Source organism: Sander lucioperca, chromosome 11 (genome assembly GCF_008315115.2).
Source record: "Sander lucioperca isolate FBNREF2018 chromosome 11, SLUC_FBN_1.2, whole genome shotgun sequence".
In the NCBI taxonomy this organism is placed as follows: domain Eukaryota; kingdom Metazoa; phylum Chordata; class Actinopteri; order Perciformes; family Percidae; genus Sander; species Sander lucioperca.
In genome coordinates, this window is record NC_050183.1 from 10,834,534 (window position 1) to 10,857,544 (window position 23,011).

Here is a 23,011-nt window from a genome sequence, read left to right on the forward strand (position 1 = left end):
ATTCTTAATGTAAACATTAAGCTAGTGCATTTAAAAAAAACTGAGGGTTGCTTCTTGCCTGTACAATTTACGGCAGTTGTTGTCTGAGAATCTCTTTTATATCCAAGCAAAATTGGTATTGTAACTGTTTGAAATTTCCCTAACCTAATTGATATCGACTCGCAAATGTAATCAAATTGGTTGGGGAGGTCACTGGTGATACCCAGCCCTACTCCTAGCTGCTGCTCCGTCGCAGTGGTCTCTCCCCCCTTTAGCTCTGGCTGGTTGATGTCAAATGCATCATTTTCTGTGTGCCACAGACACCACAACTCTGGTATACTGAAAACACAGAGAGCTTTCCCTGGCAGCAATAGGGTTAATCATCATTGTGTGAACTTTTTTGGCAAGGGCTTCAATATAACGGACGTTCATTTACATGTAAAAGTCCCCCACTGTGACTAGCACCTACCGTTACTGAGCTGATGGTAACTGCTAGTCTGCTAACACATTCAAAGAGCTTACATTTTAATATCAAACACAAGACACTGCACACTTAACAAGACAAATCTTGTTAGTGACATTGTTCACAGCATCTTCTCATGTCTATGTTCTTCAACAGTATCTGTCATTAAAAGTTGTGTAACTGCAAGTAATCACTTTCAGGGGAAGACAACATTAAAAGACAGTTTCACTGAGTGACCAAAAACAGAACCGAGCCAAAACAAAAAGAGGAAATGAAGATGTGTGTGGTGAGAGGTGGCAGCTCGCCGGGTTTTTGATGAAAACATAATGTGGTTGCCTAAAATGTCAAAAATAAATAAAAATAACACTGAACCTGAAACATGGACACATAAATAACCAGAGTGAGTCAAAACGAGATGGTGAGGCAAAAACAAAAAAAGTGACTTACAATATAGCAAGGCTCACAGTATGCCTTCTTCTCCACAGCGTAGAAAGGCTTGCCACGCAGCTTGCTGCTGCAGGTCATGCAGACGAAGCAGTCGACATGGAAGACCTGGTCCATGGCGGTGCAGCCGGTGCCTTCACCCACTACGTTCTCTCCACAGCTGGCACAGCGCCCTGGGGAGAGGGAGGGGAAGAGGAGGGGAGGCTGAGGACAGATTCAGTAGAAATCCACACATATTCCATCAGGAAACCAACAGCCACATTCCACTCACAGAAAAACACAAGGATCAAAACAAATGATCCAATCATGTAAATTGTTAAGCAGGAGAGCTGTGAAGTGTGACTGTCCATGCACTGGCAGATGCTCTGATCATAATAAACAGCTAGGGCTGGACTATATCGAGAAAATCAATTATCACAATGTTTTTGACCAAATACCTCAATGTTGATATCGCCACGATATTGTAGGGTTGGCTATTGGTGCTTTCACAAAATATTTACACAATGAGATTTGTGATAAATAATCATCAGTTATGTGGATATAATGACTAAGTGGGTAAAGGCAAACCATAGAACAGCTACAACAGTCTGGTAAGTTCAGAAAATTGAGCCTTTAAAACCAGGAAAAGACAACACTTATGTCATATTACGATATCTAAAATCTAAGACGATATCTAGTCTCATATCACGATATGGATTAATACTGATATATAACCCTATAAACAGCTTGAGCTGATAGGAAGCATCTTACAGTAGGCAGAGAATCTCTCAAACTTTCAGGACAGTGATAATACATCTCAAACCCAACCAGGTCGAATATCTAGAACTACTCTGTTTATTGAATAGTTTCATGATACAAAGACATTTCTGAGGAAAGTAAAGTAGGCCTGTAACTAATGATTATTTCCATGATTATTTATAGGGGATGGCCCAATGTCGGAGCAAATCTACGGCTCGGTTTGACATAAAACCTTGCTGTTCATCAAAAGGTATAAGCCTGTGTGCACAAAAACATAAGAAGAGAAGTTAACTATGACTCTCACGGTGTAACTCGGTAAGAAACCACAGACAACTCCAATCACAGAGCTTAAAATTAGGGACAGACTGATTATTGCCCCTGGCCGATTATCGGGCCGTTTCTTGGCAGTTGGCAGATGATCTGTATCAGCGTTTTATTTGCCTGATAACCGATAAAGTTAATGGATTAAAAAGTGTTGTACTTTGGCTTGGCTCCAGCTCTGTGTCTGTCCCTCTGTTTCAGTTTATCTCACCACTGAGTCTGACTCCCCCCCCCCCAACACTACCTGACTATCTTTTACTGGGTATTATGTAGAAAGTTTCTAATTCTTTAAATGATTGCTTAAAGGTGCACTATGAGTTCCTGCATGGTTTCAGCGCGATTTCATTTTTGTCTCAAATGGTAGTCATCTCTCCTTGATCCACTAGCTGCCTGCTCCCTGAACACACCGTGAAAAAGCCCGGTCTCGGGAGACAACACAGGGGTCGTAAACGTCAAACAAACACTAGAGGCACAGGCTGGGCACCAAAATACAACAAACCACGTTCCAGCCAATCACCGACAAGATGGTTGGGGGAGGGGGTGGGGCTTAGTGACAGTTAGTCATGACAGTTACAGAAACATGGGGGGAGGGGCGAGCTTGCTCCGTTTTGTTTGGTATTTACTTGGACGTCAACAGAAGTGACGTCATGCAGGAACTCATAGTGCACCTTTAAAGCATTTAAACTACGTTTTGTGTCGGAGTTTGTAACATTCCAAAATCTTAATTTTGACTTAAAGATTTTCATTTTCAAACCAATGGGGTTGTTTAATTAGCCGGCACAAGTTTCCAAGTCTATTCCGGGTCTTATTTTACTACTCAAATGGATAACCTTTTAATCTACGACATGCTGATCACAACTTCTGGATGCCCAAGGAGACATCTTCGAGCTTCAGCTTGTTTTGTCTGATCAACCATCCAAAACCCAAATGTATTCAACTTACAATTAAATAAAGAGAGGAGAAAAGCAGCAAATCTTAAGTTGATTGAAACTGAGTTATTTATCATTCTTGCTTGATAAATGGGTAAAGGCCTAACTGACTATTGCTGATGAACTTTCTGCTGATAAATCAATTGTTTTAGACTTAGAATCAGTTTAAGGTGTTTTTGCTACTTGTCTCCATTTATTGCTGTTCATCTCTGTCTGACTAGGAATTGTTCAACCACAGGATCCATAGGCTGAGCTGTTGCCCATGCATCCACTCATACTACCTTGTTCCAAAAATCTGGAGCTATCCCTTTAAATGCTTCATTTTCTGATGTCAGAAGTGTCTAATCTTCATTTCTGTTTCAAACAGTGGATAAGGAAGGATTAAATACTATAATTATGGCACATTAAAGAAACTATACACATCACCAAAGTGTGACATGGGCGACATCTATTTAAAAAAGAAAATCAGGCTTTAAATGATAAAAAAGAAAACTTTAGAAGTACAACTAAGTCTTTGTAAAAGGGGCACAAGTGAACTGATATTATTGCGCCAGAAAGCGCCTGGTTGCATATTGCGGGACATGGCATTTGGATATCTTTAATTGAGTTGGAGATATCTTTAATTGAGTTTAAGATGTCCTCGACTCAATGCAAGTTATCTTCAACCCAATTAATAACACTGTCAATTTAATTACTGGTATCTTACAATAATAGGGTTTAAAAAGATATCTGAGAATGTTTTATTTTTTAAACATCTGAGGACAGATGCAATCTCTCAGAGGAAGTATGATACAGTATATTTAATTAATTCAAGTTCAGTTGTGTGGATCATTTTTTGTTCCTTTTCATTTTTTGCTTCATCTGAAGGCTGATTTGGGGCGATGATTGACACTCTGTATGTTCTGAACAGAGCAGTTCAAGCGTGTTACAGACAGAGGCGAGACACTAACCGGGGGAGATAGAGTATCTGATGCTTGCATTTTCACAGTTCCACTCGCTGTTTTTCGTATCAAAAAATTCAAACGGAGTGTAAAGGGGAATCTGTCTCAGGTATCAGCACAAAGTTTGGAAGTCATATGTTGCTGAGATCAAATATCTGCTTGACTGTGAGGCCCGCTAATGGTATTTTAATCTGAGATAACTCATTATCTTATTGTCAGCCTCTGTGGAAACTGAGAAAAGTTGCTTAACGAATGACTGGATCCGCAACTTTTCCAGTAAGATTTCATAATCCTTATTGAAACACGGATGTTTGTGGCTTCTTTTACAAAGAGATTCATCGTTTACTGACTGGGGAACACATTAAGAAAAAAAAAGGCCTGGCAGATTCCTGTTGAAGATATTTAGCTGCTAACAATTTGAGTTCCTATCACAGCAGCATTTTGTACGTTAATTTAGCAACCGCTGTCATCCACGACATATAGCGCAGACAAGTTTTCATAAAAACCTGCTATTGGTTTTCATCTGTTCCCACAGCTCTATACACACCTCAATTACTGCTGCTACTTACGGCTGCGTTACCTACTGTACAGGGAGGCAGATTAAACAAACTAGTGAAGGCACGTCTCGGGGGGACATGTGGGTGTCAGCGGAATCACAAGCAGGGTAATCACTTCAGAGAGCCAGAGGGAAAGAGAAAGGGAGAGAGAGCGAGCGGGAGACAGAGACGGCGCATGCCAAGCCTGTTAGTAGCTTCAGATCACAGGCCATCTTCAGTGAGTGGATGAGAATGCCAAACATGTCCCACAGGGCTCCCACTTTATATAGCGAGAAGGAAACCTCTCGGAAATCCTTCTCCTTTTGGCAGTCTGTGATTGCGACGGCCCTCAGGAGCTATTTGTGCACGACTGAGTGTACAGTGTACAGTTTTACCCAAACACACACACACACACACACACACACACACACACACACACACACACACACACTCATGTGCACGCACGCACACACACACACACACACACACACACACACACACACACACACACACACACTCATGTGCACGCACGCACACACACACAGAGAAAGGAAAAAAAATCTCTTTGCACCAGACATGCCACACATGTAGACGAGTACATACAAACCCTGACACATGTATCATATAGTGCATGCATAGCCACAGACATGTCATGCCATGCTGCGTGCACACATCAGCAGCCCACACATGAACTGATCATGACATGACATGATCATGTAACTAAGAGCAGCAGATCTGAGGCTGTTTACAGTTGGCCCTTGAAACTACTGTATGCTTTTTTACTTCTAAATATGACCCAAAATATAAAAGGACTGCTTCATATTAAGATAGGGACGCTCAATTATGGAAATAATCACAATTATTTTGGTCGATATTGAAGTCACAATTACTCATTGACTTTTGGAAAGATGTTGCATTTATTGAATTAAAAATAACAGTGACAACAGAATTTGCTCGCCCCTTCTTGCTCACCAAACGCTTCGGGAGGGGCGAAAGTGCGCGTGTCATTCAGAACGCAAGACAAAAAGAGAGTTTACTAGAAAAACATAATGTGCAAAATAATAATTTTTCTCGATTACATTTTATTTTGTGATCGTTGGGAGCCAAAGTCGAAATCGCGTCAAAATTTGATGAAGTGCACAGCCTTTTAATAAGACTCTAAAAGCACACAGACTGCATGATCAAACTGGCACGTCATTGGCGCCTGGTTAGCTCACCTGGTAGAGCGCGCGCCCATATATAGAGGTTTACTCCTCGACGCAGCGGCCGCGGATTCAACTCCGACCTGCGGCCCTTTGCTGCATGTCATTCCCCCCTCTCTCTCCCCTTTCAAGTCTAACCTGTCCTACACAAATAAAGGCCTAAAATGCCAAAAACATAATCTTAAAAAAAACCAAAAAAAAACCCACGTCATAGTATGTGATGTCACATCATGACACTGCGAGTAATTAATCTGCAGTATTTTCTTACTAGGTTTGTTCTGACCTACATTCCAAAATATGAATATAATATATTCAGTTTACTATCACAGAAGACAAAGGAAACACAATGAAGAAGCTGGAACCAAAACATTTTTTGGGCCTTTTTCCTTAAAAACACAAGACTTAATCTTGAACTGTTGCAGATTAATTATCTATCAATCAACGGTGATTAATCAACTAATCTAAGCTTCAGCTCTAAACTCAAAGTTAATACATAACTTTATTTCATCCCAGGTCCCAGCGCTGTCTCCCATCATGCCAAGCGTTTTTCTGAGTACACTAGATGAGTGGGGGATAAGGATAAAAAGTAAATCACAGTAATTATTACTGTAATGTGTCAGTGTGTGATTGGCCAAAGTTCAATCTGTTGAACATTAAGCAGAAGGTTTTAGGATTCATGATTAAATAATGTGATGGTGAGGTATGTATGTAATGATGCTGATGAGGATTAGAAAAGGGTAATATAAACTACTAGCTGAAACTAATTGTTCATTTCATGTATCAGTTAATGTGCTCATTATTGTCTTGATTGATTAATAGATTAATCTGTAGAATGTGAGAAAAGAGTGAAGTCCTCATGTTGCTTGGTTTGGTCTGACCAGTGCTCAAAACATAAACACAAAGCACTCTGACTGTGCAACAACCCCCCCCCCACTCCCCAAGCAAATATTCACATCTGAGAATCTGATACCAGAGAACCTTTGCTTTAAAACTGACTCGCACAATTAATCGATTATCACAGTTACTAGAGCAGATAATAAATAAATAACACTCAAAATGTTCCCCACTGGGAACCAACTACAATCATCAGATCTGAGAAAAGCCTTTTTAGTTACATTCATTCGGCTCGGGTGCTGCACCTAAACCTTATAATGGTAGGGAAAACCCTGTAATTAGTCTGTCCATTTTTTCAATTAATTGTCCATTGCTTAGTCCAAAAATGTCAAAAAGTAGTAAAATATAATGTATATTATAATATCCATTAGCCCAAGGTAACATCTGCCAAATGCTTGCTCTGACTGACCGCCAGTCCTAAACACAAATATATTCAATTTACGGTGATCTCTCATTTATGAAGGTGAAAACTGGTGAATGTTTGGCATCTTTGCTTTATGAAGGACTTAAATGGTTAATCGATTATCCAAATTGTTATCAATTAATTGAGTTGTGAATTAAGTCAATATTTGAACCAACATAGCATTTGAAGACTAAAGTTATCCCACTTGAACTGAAAGAATTGAACATGTTCTTTGTGTCACACATTCTAACCCATCAAGCCTTCTTCTATAAATATATATAACTATATCTTTCATTGTGGGGTGAGAAAATAATTCCACAAAGTGTAAAAATGTAAAGCTTCTCAGTGCGTCTGGAACTTTTTTTCCTCAAACAGTCTTACTTATGATAATAGGCAGAAGTGCAGAGTGTTTTACAATGCTTCACATCAATAATTTCACACGTCTGCGTCGGAAGCAAGCATTTTCAATTTTGAGACACTACTTCAATTGACGTCTTGAATAATACAGGACAGCAATTGAAGCAACATCGTATTTACCCCTGTGGAGATGATCGCAAATACTTTCGAACTATTTCAGCTGGGCATAAAGGAATCATGAAAGGCCTCACCGCTCCCCAGCGTCCCTTTGCACAGGGAATGGAACCAGAGTCTTAATATCAAAACTTCAAATAGTTCCTGTAGAACCAATGCAATGATGACGGGGCGGGAGGGGGGGAGTTCATTTACACTTTACTCGCTTTCTTTCCTTTTATTCCTTAACCCTCAGAAGTGTTCTTCTCTGTTACATCGAAAGTCAAAAGAAGGACTGAAGAGAAAATCTTTTCTTCTTTTCTCTTTTTTAAAGAAGCACATTCCCTGTGAGCTATAGAGGCTTAGAATGGTTAGACAATTTAATTGGATAAAAGGAAAAGATTAAAGAGGCCCTGACTCTGTTCCATAAATAATTGATTTCTAATGTATTTGTAGTGGCAGTGAGACGCTGTTGTTTGGGAATGGGGGATGTTGAGTGGCAGAACGCTTCAGATTTCCCTCAGTCTTTGCCTTCTTTGTGTTTTCACGCCGTGATATTGAAGCAGCATGAAAGGCAGAGAGGGAGCACACTTGCAGCTCAATTTGATCTTACATCGTCACAAATCAAAGATCGTGCATGTAAAGAAGGATCGCAAGGAACTTTTTTTGTGGGAGACCAAAACTTTTCACACTATGTTACTAAAAAATACAATTCTGCTGGTGCAACCCTTGCAAACCCCAAAGGCAAAGCCAGCAACTGTAGCTCGTATGCAAAACTAATAAAAGAACCACCAAATCCATTTTGGGACCGCAACTAAAGTTTTGTGCTTGGATTTAAATATCCGATAGATATGGTGGTAAAAACACAAAACACATGCAAGTACTGCGTGTGTTGTGTTTTTAATAGCAACAACACAACAATGCTAAAAGGATTGCATTAACACTAGGGCTGTCAAAATGAACGTGATAATAACAAGTTAACGCAAATTCCTTTTAACGCCACAAATGTTTTGACACGTGATTGATTGTTTTGTGATTTGGGCCTCGGGCCACATCATAGTTAGGGAGGTCAGGAAGCGACTCAGCAGTAATGTTAACAGAAACCGTAAAGTGGTCCGTGATAACATCCAGGGGATCACCAAACCTGCCATCCGCCATCTGGCTCGCTGCGGTTGGCCATCGTTTGGATTTTAACAGTTCTGATTCCAATTCCGGTTCTTATTGATTCTGTCAGGGGTGGAGCTAAAACGAGTCACATGCTTAATTTCACAGATAAGAGGAACATTTTATTTTGATTCAATGGTGATTTACAGTTTTACCTGGCTTCTTCAATGTTAAATAAAGCCACACTTTAGAGCGCCGCTTACTGTGCTTCATGGCTGCTACACAAGCACCTGGAAGTACGGTGGCTACTACAGAAACCCAAACTTGCGCATGTTAAATTTGGAACTGATGATTGGATTCAAAACCAAATTTTTTAAACGATTCCAAGTTGGAAACTGTTCTCAATGCCCAATCCTACCTAACATCGAGCACGCCTAGAGGATGGTGAGCGCCATGGATATGGTGTACGCTCTGAAGAGGCAGGGCCGCACACTGTAAAACTTCAGAGGTTAAACCTGATCCTGAATCACAAATAAAAGCCTCTTTTAGGAGCCACACACTTAATTTAAACAGAGACGTCCCATTCTGAGTAACAGGCTTTATTGTTTACATTTTCAAAGTGACTATATGTAACTTTTTAATGTTTCTGAAGCTCTGTCATTTTTCATACAATGGTCTTAAATGACCTGTAACAGCAAACGAACAGTGAAAAGAACACAATTTTTATATAGTTCTTAGGCCTCTGCCCGGGTTTGATTTTCCCCGCAAAGTCACAGAATGATTTACGGCAGGTAGACGGCGCTACAGTAACACATTCTGAAGGGTCACAGATTTCTTTGTAACACCGGAAAAGCCTGTGTTAGTGTATCCAGCCAGGTAAAAGGTAGCAGGAGATTTCTTTAAATAGGCCTAATTGTATTTTAATGTTATGTTAGAAGTAATCTGTTGTAGTTATGACTGATACTGGGGCAGGACCATCACAGGAAAGAAGGGAATTAAAAGAACAACTGAAAGCTCAAAGGGAAAGTGAAAGATGACGGGTGATAACGCGAGTCACGCTCGGTCGGGCTTTTAACAGATGGAGACAATTACAGGATTGTAAATGATTCAAAAACGTCCCTGAATTGGCCCTCAGGTATGTAATAAATCTATTTCATTCATAAAATAACTTTAGATTGCGTGATGTGGTTGTACGTTAGTAGCCAACATTAAATTACGCCCCCATTCCATTTAGCGCGGACGTTTTATTCCTTTTAGTCCGTGTTTGTGCTGGCCTACTATGTTCTTTTCCCTTGCAACCCTGTAACGTTACTTGTGTAAAGCGTCCGTGGGTTTCAGGAAATGCGCTGTATAAATCTAAGTTATTACTACGTTGGTTGCTACAACAAACTCTTAATGCTTAGAAAGGGTCTTTTGAATGGCAAGTTCAGTTTCAAAATCCTTCCAGATGGTTCTCTCGATAAGACTAAAGTTATTTGCATGTACTGTCGATGTGAATTGAGTTACTACTTTATTACGCAGAGTCTCAAATACCACGTGAGCATTTGAAACTTAAAAAATATTGACTTTAAAGTATATTTAGAACACATAAAAAATGCTTAACTATGGACATCATGTGATTTATCACGATCAAATATTTTAAGCCCTAATTAACACACAGATATGTGGCTACAGCTAATTATCTTGCTCTATTTCATATTTTTATCGGGCTTCAATTATGAATAAGTGTTTCCACTGATGCAGCATCCATTTATTGTGACACTTTTAAAAAGGTGTGCCAAACAAAGGTACAAAGTTGTGATAACTTCCTCACACTTAATTAAAGAGATAAACAATAGGTCAGTGAGTGGTTAACAGCAGAAAATAAGTCTGTCGAACACATTAGGAGTGGAACTGCCAGCTAGTGAACCGCCAGAGGCCACGATTTGTGCACTGTTTCATCTCTTTCCCCTCTAGGTTAATCTACTTTGTTGCTTTAGATTGCCCTCTGTGTAGCCTGACAATGCTGTGGCCTTCAGTTGCCTTAGTATGACAAGAGAAATAGCTGTCATCGCTGCATTTCAATCTCTGAATGCCTCTTTCCTAACCCCTGCCTTTAATCTCATTCCCAATGTCAGCAAATAGCAATCCGCAGAACTGCTGCGGCGATGGTGGAGGATGGAAGATAGGCGAGCCTGTGCCACTAAGCATTACTGCTCGGCCTGTCAGGGCCCGCTGTGGCAGAGCGAGGGGGACTGAGTGTAGGTTACATGTTTTGGAAGCAGGTTGGCAGGAGCGACATGGAGGGGTGCCAGGGAGCGAGCGGAGCTGGCGAATGGGGTGAAAGAGAGCGAGCAAAAGAGAGAGAGAGAGAGAGAGAGAGAGAGAGAGAGAGAGGAAAGGCAGGGAACAGGTGAGTGTGTGTGCAGCACAATATGTGGGCAAGCTGCAAGTTCAAAGCCTGTGTCTGTGTGTTTATATGCTGTTTATCCGTGCGCACCCGTGTGCTTGTAACTATTTCTGCGTTTGCGTGCATGGGCATGCCGATGTCTACTCATTCCTGAGGTCAAACGCTCACTCACAAATGAAATCTAGCAACGTGAGTGCCCCGAAGCCTCAGCTGGGCTCGCACGGCAGCTGATCTTGCAAGCCTCAGTGGAGCTGTCTCAACGAGGCAGGATAGCAAGCGCCGAGCCTGGCGGGGGAGAGAGGGGAGGGAGGGAGAGCAGGGGGGAAGGGGGCGGTGGTGGTCACCTCGCGTGAACTGCTGCCAAAAAGCGAACCTCTGTCGCTGGGAAGAGAAGCCCCATGCTGGCACACTGCATCAGCTGAGAAACTAGAAAGCAGCATTGCGAGGTCAGCTGCAGTGCTGGGACAAGATAATGAGAGAACAGAAATGGCAAAGAGAACCTATAAACTATGCTGAAAAGAAAACAACTTTATGTTTTATGAAACTGCCCCCACTGCTCAAAAAAAGAAGAAACCAATATAATGAAGTGTTGAAAACACCATGGGACCAATAACAATCAAGATAAGCAGAAAAACTGCTAAAATCTAATTCATAAAAGAATAAAGAAGAAAAGAGAAAGAGAATTAAAAGCAGTTTAAACAGAAAAGCTGGAGGTTATTGTATCATTTCTTCAATCTGACATATTTGTAGATTTACAATCAAAGCAACATTATTTACATGAGAATAAAGGGTCTTGGAAGTCAAATCGGCAGCCTCACACTGACATACAAACAGCATCTCTCTTCTAAAGGCAGCTCTGGTGGATCATCCGTGGCTATTGTGTTGTATAATCTTGTCTTTTGCAGTCGTACATTATAATCCACTGTAGGTGTTATAGTGATGCATGGGATTTAGACTAGTTGCCATGTCACCAGACTGACACATATGATGTTTCCCCCCCCCCACCCGCCCAGGGGTGGTCGCTGACCTCCTTCTAGCAGCATTATGCTCTTCTGTCTCATGGTGATTGCTGCAACATACATACAGTATTCACACAAAGTACAGCGCAGTACGACAAGGCCGCAACACTTTGCCACTGTGATTGGAGGACATTCTCTGATAGTGGAAGAGGAAATAGGCTTTTCAAGCTAAAGGGCCTACGATGAGATTACTGTTGGAAAATAATTGCAGGCAGGTTCAAACAAAAATATACTGTGATCATAAAGGAAAAACAAACTATTCTATTCTCTAAGCAGGGTTTAATAAGCCTGACATCGCTGGACCAAATGGCAAACGCGAGTTAGTCTGGAACCTCCATGAGGTGTTATCAACGGCCGTAGGCCAAAATGCCTCCGGACATACTTAGATAGACCTACTATACAGCCCCTGACAAAAGTCTTGTCGCTTATCGAAGTTGTAGGAACAACAAATAATAACTTGACTTGCAGTTGATCAATTGGAATCAGAAATGGTTTATATGAAAGGCAAAGGCTTCTGGATTATGCTTATTATACCAAAATAAAGTTTTGTATCATTCATTGAGTTTTATCATTGAATTAGGACAGAAAGGTCAGATTTGGCTTGGACAAAAGTCTTGTTGTGTCTTTAAATGATTCAACCAATCACAGATTAGAGCTTCACTTGTGACAAATACTGTAATTAACACATTCCTGGGTGTGTATAAAAAGAACTCCAGCACACCAGACCTTCATGTGAAGTGCAACCTGACCTCTCACAACATGCCAAAGATTCAACCACAGACCAAAGTGCTGATCATCAAGAGCCTGAAGACCAAGTCTGCTGCTGAGGTGGCAGACATCTTCAATGTATCCAAACGTCAAGTGGAAAGGATAAGAAAAAGATTTGAAGAAACTGGTGAAGTTCATGACAAGTCCAGGTCAGGCAGGTCCCTTTTTCACCTGCAGCAGAGCTACATGAGAACTGGTCACCAGAAACCCCTGTATCTATAAGAACAGTTTGTCAAATTCTCTCACGCAGTGGTCTCCATGGCCCAATTAGTGCTCACAAACCAGCATTAAACAGAAGACAACTAAAAATCGTGTTGCATTTGAAAAGGCCCAGAGCTTGGTGAAAGGATGGACAGTGGAAAAGTGGCAGAAGGTTGATTTTTCTTATGAATCATCCATTGAACTGCAGAATACCAGTTGGAACCTGCATGGACCCAAGATTCACCCAGAAAACAGTCAAGTTTGGTGGAGGAAAAATCATGGTTTGGGGTTACATGCAGTATGGGGGTGTACGAGAGATCTGCAGAGTGGATGGCAACATCAACAGCCTGAAGTATCAACAAATCATTGCTGCCCATTACATTCCAAACCACAAGAGAGGGCAAATTCTTCAGCAGGATGGCGCTCCTTGTCATACTTCAGCCTCCACATCAAAGTTCCTGAAAGCGAAGAAGGTCAAGGTGCTCCAGGATTGGCCAGCCCAGTCACCAGACATGAACATTATTGAGCTTGTCTGGGGTAAGATAAAGGAGGAGGCTTGGAAGATGAAACCAACGAATCTTGATGAACTCTGGGAGTCCTGCAAGACTGCTTTCTTTGCTATTCCAGATGACTTCATCAATACGTTATTTGAGTCATTGCCGAGACGTATGGATGTAGTCCTTCAAGGTCATGGGAGTCATACACGGTATTAATTCTTTTTCCTAATGCACCCTGACTTTACGTATGCTCTGATGTTATTCATGTTTGTGTATTCAAAATAAAGTATAATTTCTACTGTACATTACTGTATTTTTGTATGCGACAAGACTTTTGTCCAAGTCAAATCTGACCTTTGCCTTTCATATAAGCCATTTCTGATTCCAATTGATCAACTACAAGTCAAGTTATTATTTGTTGTTCCTACAACTTAGATAAGCGAAAAGACTTTTGTCAGGGACAGTACAATCAATCAGAGCAACTGAATATGTGACTAGTGAACGACTTGTCTACATCCACGACGTTTCATTTCCAGGATTGCTCCGGAGCTGCCAGAAATTCCGCAGGATCACGCTCTTTTCGTCCGGATGTCCATCCCCTTCCTCTTCCTTTGCGTTGGCGTTCTAAACTCCGGTGGATTTCTGCAGGGTAAATCCAGACAGCTAGCTAGACTATCTGTCCAATCTGAGTTTTCTGTTGCACGACTACTTTTGAACGTACATATGTTCCACCAAAACAAGTTCTTTCCAGAGGCTATTTTGCAGCGGCACTGTGGCTCTGTCCGGAGTTAGCACCGCCCAAGACAATTTTGATTGGTTTAAAGAAATGCCAATAAACCAGAGCACGTTTTCCTCCCATCATGGAATGCTGTGTGGATTAGTCAGACCCTCCTCCGCAGCGCTGTGGAGGAAGGTCTGGCAAAGCGAGACTACTGAACGACAGACAGCGTGCCGAGATCAGCTGGGACGGTGGAGCATCAATATGTCTGTGAACGAGTGTTGCCGTTTTTGCCATCGCAATTTTAAATTGTACTTCAACAGAAGGTTCCACAGCAGCTGCATTCATCTTCAAAAATGCCTCAACAGCGCTCCGCTTTACTAAGCTAGGTTGATGTTGCTGTAGCGTGCATGGCACAAGTCAAAAAATGGCGTCATCAACTTCAACTTTATTGATATTGTCCCCGAGGGGCAATTTGTGGTGCAGCAAGGCATACATGCAAGACAATTAGGCACACAGCACAACAAAAGACAACAAAAGAAGGAGATCCACATGAAGTGGGGGCATTGAATAATAAGCACATGGAATATAACCATAAATTCACATAATTTAAAATAGTTAAAAGCCCTACATTCCATAATTAAGGTGCCAGTTTTTTCCATCATAAAGTGCTAGTGCAATAAAATCCAGATAAATGAATACAGACATCTATAAAAAAAAAAACACACACATAATCAATCGCTAATAAAATCTGACCAGCAAGTACCATCACAAATAAAACTACAACCAATCACTACAACTCTAAACCAGTCATGTATTTTCAATATGTGTATGTAGCACGAAGGCTCCGCAAGTCATCAGTCATCGTTTGAAACCCGCCACATACATGTATGAGATAAACGGTTGTGATTGGCCCCAACCAGTTTTTTCAAAAGACTTTTTATGGGCATTTTTGCCTTTAATGATAGGACAGCTCAGACATGAAAGGGGAGTGGGAAGAGGAAGACATGCAGGAAACCGTCACAGGTTGGACTCGAACCCTGGACCTTCTGCGTCAATAATAAACCTCTATATATATGTGTGCCTGCTCTACCAACTGAGCAAACCTGCCACACCAGTTAACTTCATTTAATACTTAATAATACTTTTCTTTAGCAGGGTGCAAATGTTCCACCAAAACAAGTTCTTTCCCGAGACTATTTAGCAGAGCCACCATTGTTGCGTCCGGAGCTTAGCGATTGCTTTACGATTGTGACTGGTTTAAAGAAATGCGAAACAACCCAGATAGTTTTTTTCTCCTATCCCAGAATGTATGTGTGGTGTAGCCAGACCTTACTCCACAGCGCTGTGGAGGAAGGTCTGGCAATGCAAGACTAAAACAGATAAACACATGCATGCATAATTTCTTATGAATCTTTTGTGTTAGGGTGTGAATGGCGGACCCTGCCACTAACAATGAAAACTACTACTGTTTATAGAGAGGTAATTAAAGGATGTAAATGTATTGAACAGCGATTGCTAATAAAAAATACCAACCATACAGTAAATATTACCAAAAACACGGTTTGATTTAATGACAATCTTAAGGATTAGAACTTTAAAGACCTTTTTTCACAATTTTAAGTACTTTGAGCAGCATCTTTTTCTATGAAAATTTATATAAAAGTATTTTCACATTGTACCTGCATGTTTCCAAGAGCTTTTGCTTTTTTCCCAATATACACACGAAACAAACATTAAAAATGAACCATAAAGATGCACCTTCATGCACTAAATAGAAACAGTTAGCTGTTTTGGGGGAGATGGTTGGCCAAAGGCATTTGGAGAGTGTGGAGGTGGAGCGTGGTGGGGAAGCGGGGTTATGGGGTGGGGTGGGGGGGCAGCAGAAAGGTTTTACTTGACACACATTCCACTTGTTATGACATGTAGAGGCACATCTAAAAGCAAACTCCTAAGAGGTTGCTGAGGGCGACCTCAGTAATATGTAAATGAATTCCACCAGAGTATCTTAGAACATGCACAAAGCTGTCTAAACTGGAAGCCTATTAATACATTAAGTTATGATGCTCAGTTGTGTTATAAAGAAACAAGAGGCAGCTCCACAAGAGCGCACTGTGTGAACCTAAACTTCTTTCTGACCCACTTACCTTAGCTGATCTGTTCTGACTCCTCTGGCCTGTACTGTTACTGGAGCAACACCGCCATTTGTATCTCTTCCAAAATCATTTATGAACATTTCATGTGAGGTGTCTTATAAATTATGAGGGCTCCTCCAGCTGACATTATGAGGGAAAATGGCAAAGCCTGCCTTTTCTTCTCGGCTCTTATCATAAAACAAAGGCTAGCTCAAACCAGGAGGAAAAGGCTTTCCCGACAGCTCAGAGTCCTGTGCCGAGTACACTATACCCAAATGAATCTCCCTGCTTATTTCCAGTGACTATCTCTTTACTATCTGATAATAACATTACAAAAACATTTATGCCACTGCTCAAAAATCTCACTGAAAAAAAGGGATAAATATTGATTGGATATTAAAATTTCACATCTTTCTTAATTCTATACGGTGGAATAAAGTCTGGGATCGCATGGAAGACTTCTCAATTCTGATTTTGGTATTAAAGGAGAAATAAAAACAGATTCTCTGTGGTAGAATGAACTACACTGCATAAGTATCATCATCATCATTAATTGTAAATAATGCAAAGCATCAAATTCCTTTCAATTATTTAGCTTTATGTCCTGGTTTCTGGTTGACAGAAATGTAGTGATGACAAAATATTGTAAGTTCCTCTGATGCACAAATGCCGAGGCATCTGTACTGCGAGCTGAGTAGCTGTGTCTTATTAGATTTCCACAAACACAGTACACCTACGCACAACCTAAGTGGATTAAATATGACGGATGATGACATTTGGAGAAAAGGCTCTTTCAGATTACTCAAATCTAATCTGGAACTCTAAATCAGGACTAATCAGTTGCTTTTCAAAGAAGCTTCAATCATAGGAGAAATTTCTGGCTTGCTAACTGGGTTTCTCGCAAGAAAAGCTGTTCTTTTATAGTGCATCATTTTCAGGTTTTTTACAGTTTGAGAACGGCTGTTTTTTGTTGGCCTGTTTTGCCAAGAAAAAGTCTTCAGTGCTGTGACTGGTTTAATTTGCTGGTTTGAAGTTGCTATAAAAAAAAGAAGCATGATAATGTTGTGTAACTACAGATGGAGCTCCACAGAGTCCACTGAAACGTTTCCATGTGACATCACAGAGCCAAAGTGTAACGTTAATTCAATTCAATTAACCCCCTCTGGACCAATGAAAACCCACTACAGCGCTTTTAGATTAGAAGCTCATCAAAGACATTAGTGACACCAATAAAACTTTGTTATAGGAAGACAATGATCCAGTCCGGTAGCGCGCTACAGATCGCAGCCCCACTTTGATTAATCTTGTTAATTACTAGCCTTAGGGTTTCAACAACTGCTAGCCCTCTTCACCCTGTAACCCACCAAAAAAAGAAAGAATAGGCTTGTGTGTCATTAGATTCTTTGTAATTACAAAAAGGCTCATGCTCTGGGACTGATTATCCCCCAGCCCTGGATATACAGTAAAGAACATGGCAGACTAAAAAGTCCATTTTAACATTACTGTGGTGGCTACACTGTGTGTACATTATTCAGCGGGGGAGGACGGGGGCTCTGTGGATTTGCAGAGCAGCGTGTGCCTGTGCTTGAACTCTCTCCTAATGAGTCCCTGCAGTCACCTCGGTCTTAGGCTCCTGCCCTCATCCTCGTTCTATCTCTCAGTCAATTCAGCTGTTGCCTTCTTTAACCACAAGATGACCCTCCTCCCTCCCTCCCTCCATCCATCCACGCTCCCTAACTGGCTCCCTCCCTCCCTCCCCCCTGCCCTCCACTCCGGTAACAGCTAGCCGTTGTCAGCTGGGGATGCACACGCTATCCCTAACTTGTTCTGGCTACCTTAGCTCACATATGACCCATTTCTCAACTCCCACGTCCTTGTTTCGCAAGCAGTCAGCCTTAAAGTTGGCAAATAGTGGCATCTGCATGCATGGTATGGCAGTATTCAAAGAGTTCAAGCCATGGCTGCGTCTCATACACATTCACCCAAAAATGAGGCCAACAAGGCTTTGACGGCCACTCCTCTGTGAAATGACTACACTTTGCTTAAGCCAGCAGATCCATTTGACCTATGTCTAATGTGGACCAATTAAGGTCTTTACGTCAGTGTGCACCAATGTGAAGACGAACAACCCTTAATACCGGTTAAATACATGTCCCTGTAGCTATAATACACCTACACATGCTATCATAGTGTGCTGTGTGATTATGTGCTGCTATAAAGCCTGCTCCAGAGTCCTATTGAATGTATTGAGTTAGGTATCTAATGGGCATGGGAATTAATTCCAGGGCAAAGGGGATTAAAGGCTAGAGAAGAGCGCAGCAGAGGGGATGGCACTCGCTGGCAGCAGAGGGTACAGAGGGTGGAAAAATAGAAATGAAATGCACAGAATCCTTCTGTTTTGAATCCTATTTTGCAAAATAGTATTGAAATTGGTATTTTGTTTATTTATATATATATATTCATTCAAATGAGAACAAAATTAAATATTACGTGCTACAGAGAAAAAACAATTGGAAAGAAATACTGTAAAAAATACAGCTGGACAATCAAACAAGATAGAGAATTTTATCAAAATCAGAATGTTTCATCTGTCCAAAGCCTTCATTTCTCATTCTCATTATACCCCAAGCCTTATCCTTTGATCACACTGTTATAGTTCTGACACTCTACCTTGAGGACTGCTTCCCAGACTGGGAGATATGCTGCTGTGTCTACACTTGGAAATCAACAGATAAGAAATACCAAGAATACTAGGTTAACCTGGTCTGTATCATACACACCTGCAGCATGTTTCTAAAAACATTTGATACAAAACTAACTTTGTGGGTCACTGGGTGGGCTAATCTAGGAAACCTTATGCCAGTTTTTATTCTATTAACCCACTATCCCACATTGTTTTATTTCTAAATGTAGCATGGTTTTGTAGTACAAGCAGTAGTTTTGGACACATTTCTCCACAGTTTGTTCTTCCTTTCAGTCACACAAAATGTCACAGTGAAAGTTGACACAGTGAGAGCTCCTAATGAGATCATACTACCTGTGCTAATGTTTTCACAACTGCTGACTCATGGGATCATTTTAGCCAATTTGCTGCTCTCACCTATGGATGTGCCACATTGTGAAGTGACTGTTGTTGTGTCAGAGACGCACAGTAGAGGATAGGTGACCGCTAATACGCAGCAGAAATGATCATATACTTTTGTTTGGTAGACTATGAACCTGCTCTAAAGCCAAACATCAGCGTATGACTCAGGGAGCACCCCCAGTATAGTCTCGCATTGCCAGACCTTCCTCCACAGCGCTGCGGGGGAGGGTCTGGCTAGTCAACACAACACTTTGGGATGGGAGAGAAACGTGCTCTGGTTTATTGGCATTTCTTTAAACCAATCACAATCGCTAAGCGCCGCAAGGAGCCCAGTTGACGCTGCAAAATAGTCTCAGGAAGGAACTTGTTTTGGTGGAACATGTGTACGTTCAAAAGTAGTTTTAGTCGTGCAACAGAAAACTCAGATTGGACAGATAGTCTAGCTAGCTGTCTGGATTTACCCTGCAGAGATCTGAGGAGCAGTTAACCATAGTCCTCACAAATCCACCGGAGGTTAGAACGCCAACACAAAGACAGAGGAAGCAACGAAGCAATCCCGGAAGTGGAAGGTCATGGCTATAGACTACCCCCAGTACAACACAGAGCAGGCCCATATCGCTACAACATGTGATACATAACAGGCACAGGGAAAGTGATCCTATTACAATGTGGCAATAAGAAGCAAGAGCAGGAGGAGGCTGAGATGGAGGGAGAAATCAATTAGTAACATCTAACAAGCAGCAGGTCATTATGAGTGACTGAGAGTGTGTTAGATTATAAAGTCCCCCACACTCTCTCTGTGATAGTCCCGCATTGCCAGACCTATCTCCACAGCAGTGTGGAGTAAGGTCTGGCTACACCACACATACATTCTGGGATAGGTTGTTTGTATTTTTTAAAACCAATCAGAAGCGTCTTGGGCGGCGAACAAACATTTGCACCCCGCAAAAGAAAACGGCACATACAATATTAAATGAATTTAACTGTTGACACAATAAAGTAACGTGAGCTATTTAAATTAGCTGATACATGGTTAAACCTCATTTGCTCTTACCAGTGTATCTCCATGTTTAGTTTGTCCATAACTATCCTCTCCAATCAGTCCCAAAACGTCCCAGTTAGAGAGGAAATGTCATACAACATAATTCAACATATTCTTAGTAAATCTTTACAATCATTCCCTGAAAGAACCAAGCAGGTCTGCCTTGTTGCACCATCCAAATTGTCTTCTCAGTCCTTCCAGAAAAATGCAGAGTTTTTTTTGTGATTGTTCCGGGCAAAAATCATTGATTATGCGGCATGTTTTCTTGCGATGGAATATGCGGGATATTTATGCAATTTTATGCTATGAAATTGCGGGAACTTGCAAAAATTGCGGGAACTTGCAAAAACTGCGGTTTCATCATGGCTTCATCGGCAGGGTTTGCAGCTTTTCGATGATGTTCACGTCGCGTAATTACATCACTTCATAACGTTCCCATGGCAACAGGGGAAAATGGCTGCTCTTGTGTGAAGTAAACGCAACATTTTTCAACTTTCTGCTAAGATATATGTGACTTTTTTGCAACGAAAATGCAGGGATTATGAAATCATGCAGGCCCCGCATATTTTGCGCGGAAAGCAGCAATTTATGCGCCGAAAGTGCAGCGTATTTGAAAAAATGTGGCCCCCGCATAAATATGCGGACTTTGGCTGATTATGTATTGAATTATGCGATCGCATAATCGCGTTTTTCTGGAGGGACTGTCTTCTAAACTTGCCATTTTCAGCATGTAGCTTGCTAGCTCGAAGTTTGTTGTTGTTTCCTGAAGCGAACAGAGTTTGAGAACGGCAACACACAGAGAGCGGGAGGTGAGGGACGGATGTCATGCAATTATCCTGAAAATGTACTTCAGTTGATCCAGACTATGTTATATGTAAGTCAGCGCTGTGCAGGGACTATTATATTAGACTTATATTAGACTACAAGCTTTAGATGAAGATTATAACCTGTAGGATTCATGTCATTACTTCCTCTTGAGCCTTTACACAATCCAATATGTCTTTGCTTAATCGTTTTTTCTTTAACCAAACTAGGATATACAGCGGCACTCATAAGTTTATGAACCCATGCTAAAGTTGACTAAAAAGAGGAATAAAAAAAAAAATCACCTTTTGGAAATTGATCTTAATGCCTTAATTAAAAAAAAAAAATCCAACCTTTAAGGACACCAATTTTCTTTGTGAATGAATAATGTATCGTAAATACATAAATGTTCTTCCTTAAAATACAGGGGGCATAAGTAAGTACACCCCTATGTTAAATTCCCATAGAGGCAGGCAGATTATTATTTTTAAAGGCCAGTTATTTCATGGATCCAGGATACTATGCATCCTGATAAAGTTCCCTTGGCCATTGGAATTAAAATAGCCCCACATCAACACATACCCTTCACCATACCTAGAGATTGGCATGGTTTTATTTCATTTAGCCTAATAGCTGGTTTGATTTGCATTGAGAGATGATCTTATGGAAAGTACCCCATGCCAATTTGACTTATGCCCCCTGTATTTTAAGGAAGAACATTTATTTATTTACGATACATTATTCATTCACAAAGAAAATTGGTGTCCTTAAAGGTTGGATTTTTCCTCATTTCTTTAATTAAGATCAATTTCCAAAAGAAATTTTTTTTTTTATTCTTCTTTTTAGTCAACTTTAGCATGGGTTAATAAACCTATGAGTGCTGCTGTAAATATTGTGAGCATTTTTCTTTTTCATGCGACTGTGTTAACTAGTCTAAGCAGCCATTTCTGACCGGTCTCTCTTGTAAAAGATGCCATGTATCTCAAGAGACTTCCTGGTTAAATAACATAAAATAAAATAGATATTTTGAAAATACTGTAGGCTGAGGCTCAGCTAATATGAAAAAGATAATGCTATCTCTTATTGATTTGTTCTATTATCTAACATGCATTTGCTGCTGTTGATCTGTGACTAGTTAGCTAAACAAACGCAAAAGTAATGCTAAAAAGCTAGTGTCTAAACTTGTAGGCTCAGACAGGAAATAAAAAACCCATTTTGTTTTAATTTATTTCATTTTATGTACTTTTGTATCACCAATTGCCAAAGCTCTTAGTGGCTGTATGTGTTAGGTGAGCAGTTCTATTTATTTAAAGCTATAGTGCGTAGTTTCTGTCTCCCCCATGAGGTATTCTAAGTAATGACAACTACACTGTCGGTGCGTCCACGTGATACAAGCCTTCCTCTACTACTTCTTGCTTTTTCACAGATTATTTTGTCTGTACGCCCTCTGGTGTTTCGGAGAATACTGCAACGAACAATGCGTTGAACATAAACGTCTCCGTGCATGCTTGTAGCGTGCGCGCCGTCTCTGGCGTCCTGCTTACTGTATCGTGCTCGAGTATCCCCGACTCTTAAGTCATTACAGTGTGACATAATACCAGGACCCTTAAACCACAGCAGCTAAATGGAATTCAGTGATCATTCATTTCAATGTTTACACCTACTGTGGCTTCACAGCTAATGCTAACACAGTGTGTATGAGATGAGCTATCTTTCTTACCAAAATATTCCTCAGATGGTGGGTTGTCCATGTCAAACAGCATCTTTTTGGTCAGGCGCTCCAACTCATCCTCAGGGTGGGCCATGTGAGCACTGCCCTAAGAACCGGGAACACAGGAACATAGTTGTGATTCGCAAAGCCGACCGAGGTAACAAATAACATTTCAGCA

General features: G+C 40.9%; 1 protein-coding gene across 6 annotated transcripts in view; it reads right to left on the reverse strand.

Annotated features, from left to right (window-relative positions):
- LOC116058749 (LIM domain containing preferred translocation partner in lipoma) overlaps positions 1-23,011 on the reverse strand; it is a 191,361-nt gene that overhangs the window by 32,056 nt on the left and 136,294 nt on the right. For all 6 annotated transcript variants that reach the window (XM_036007010.1, XM_036007011.1, XM_036007009.1 and 3 more), the window contains 2 exons: positions 22,843-22,939; positions 890-1,059 (listed from right to left, as the gene is read on the reverse strand). In XM_036007010.1, coding sequence (XP_035862903.1) covers positions 890-1,059; positions 22,843-22,939 — 267 coding nt within the window. The remainder of the gene's footprint in view (positions 1-889; positions 1,060-22,842; positions 22,940-23,011) is intronic.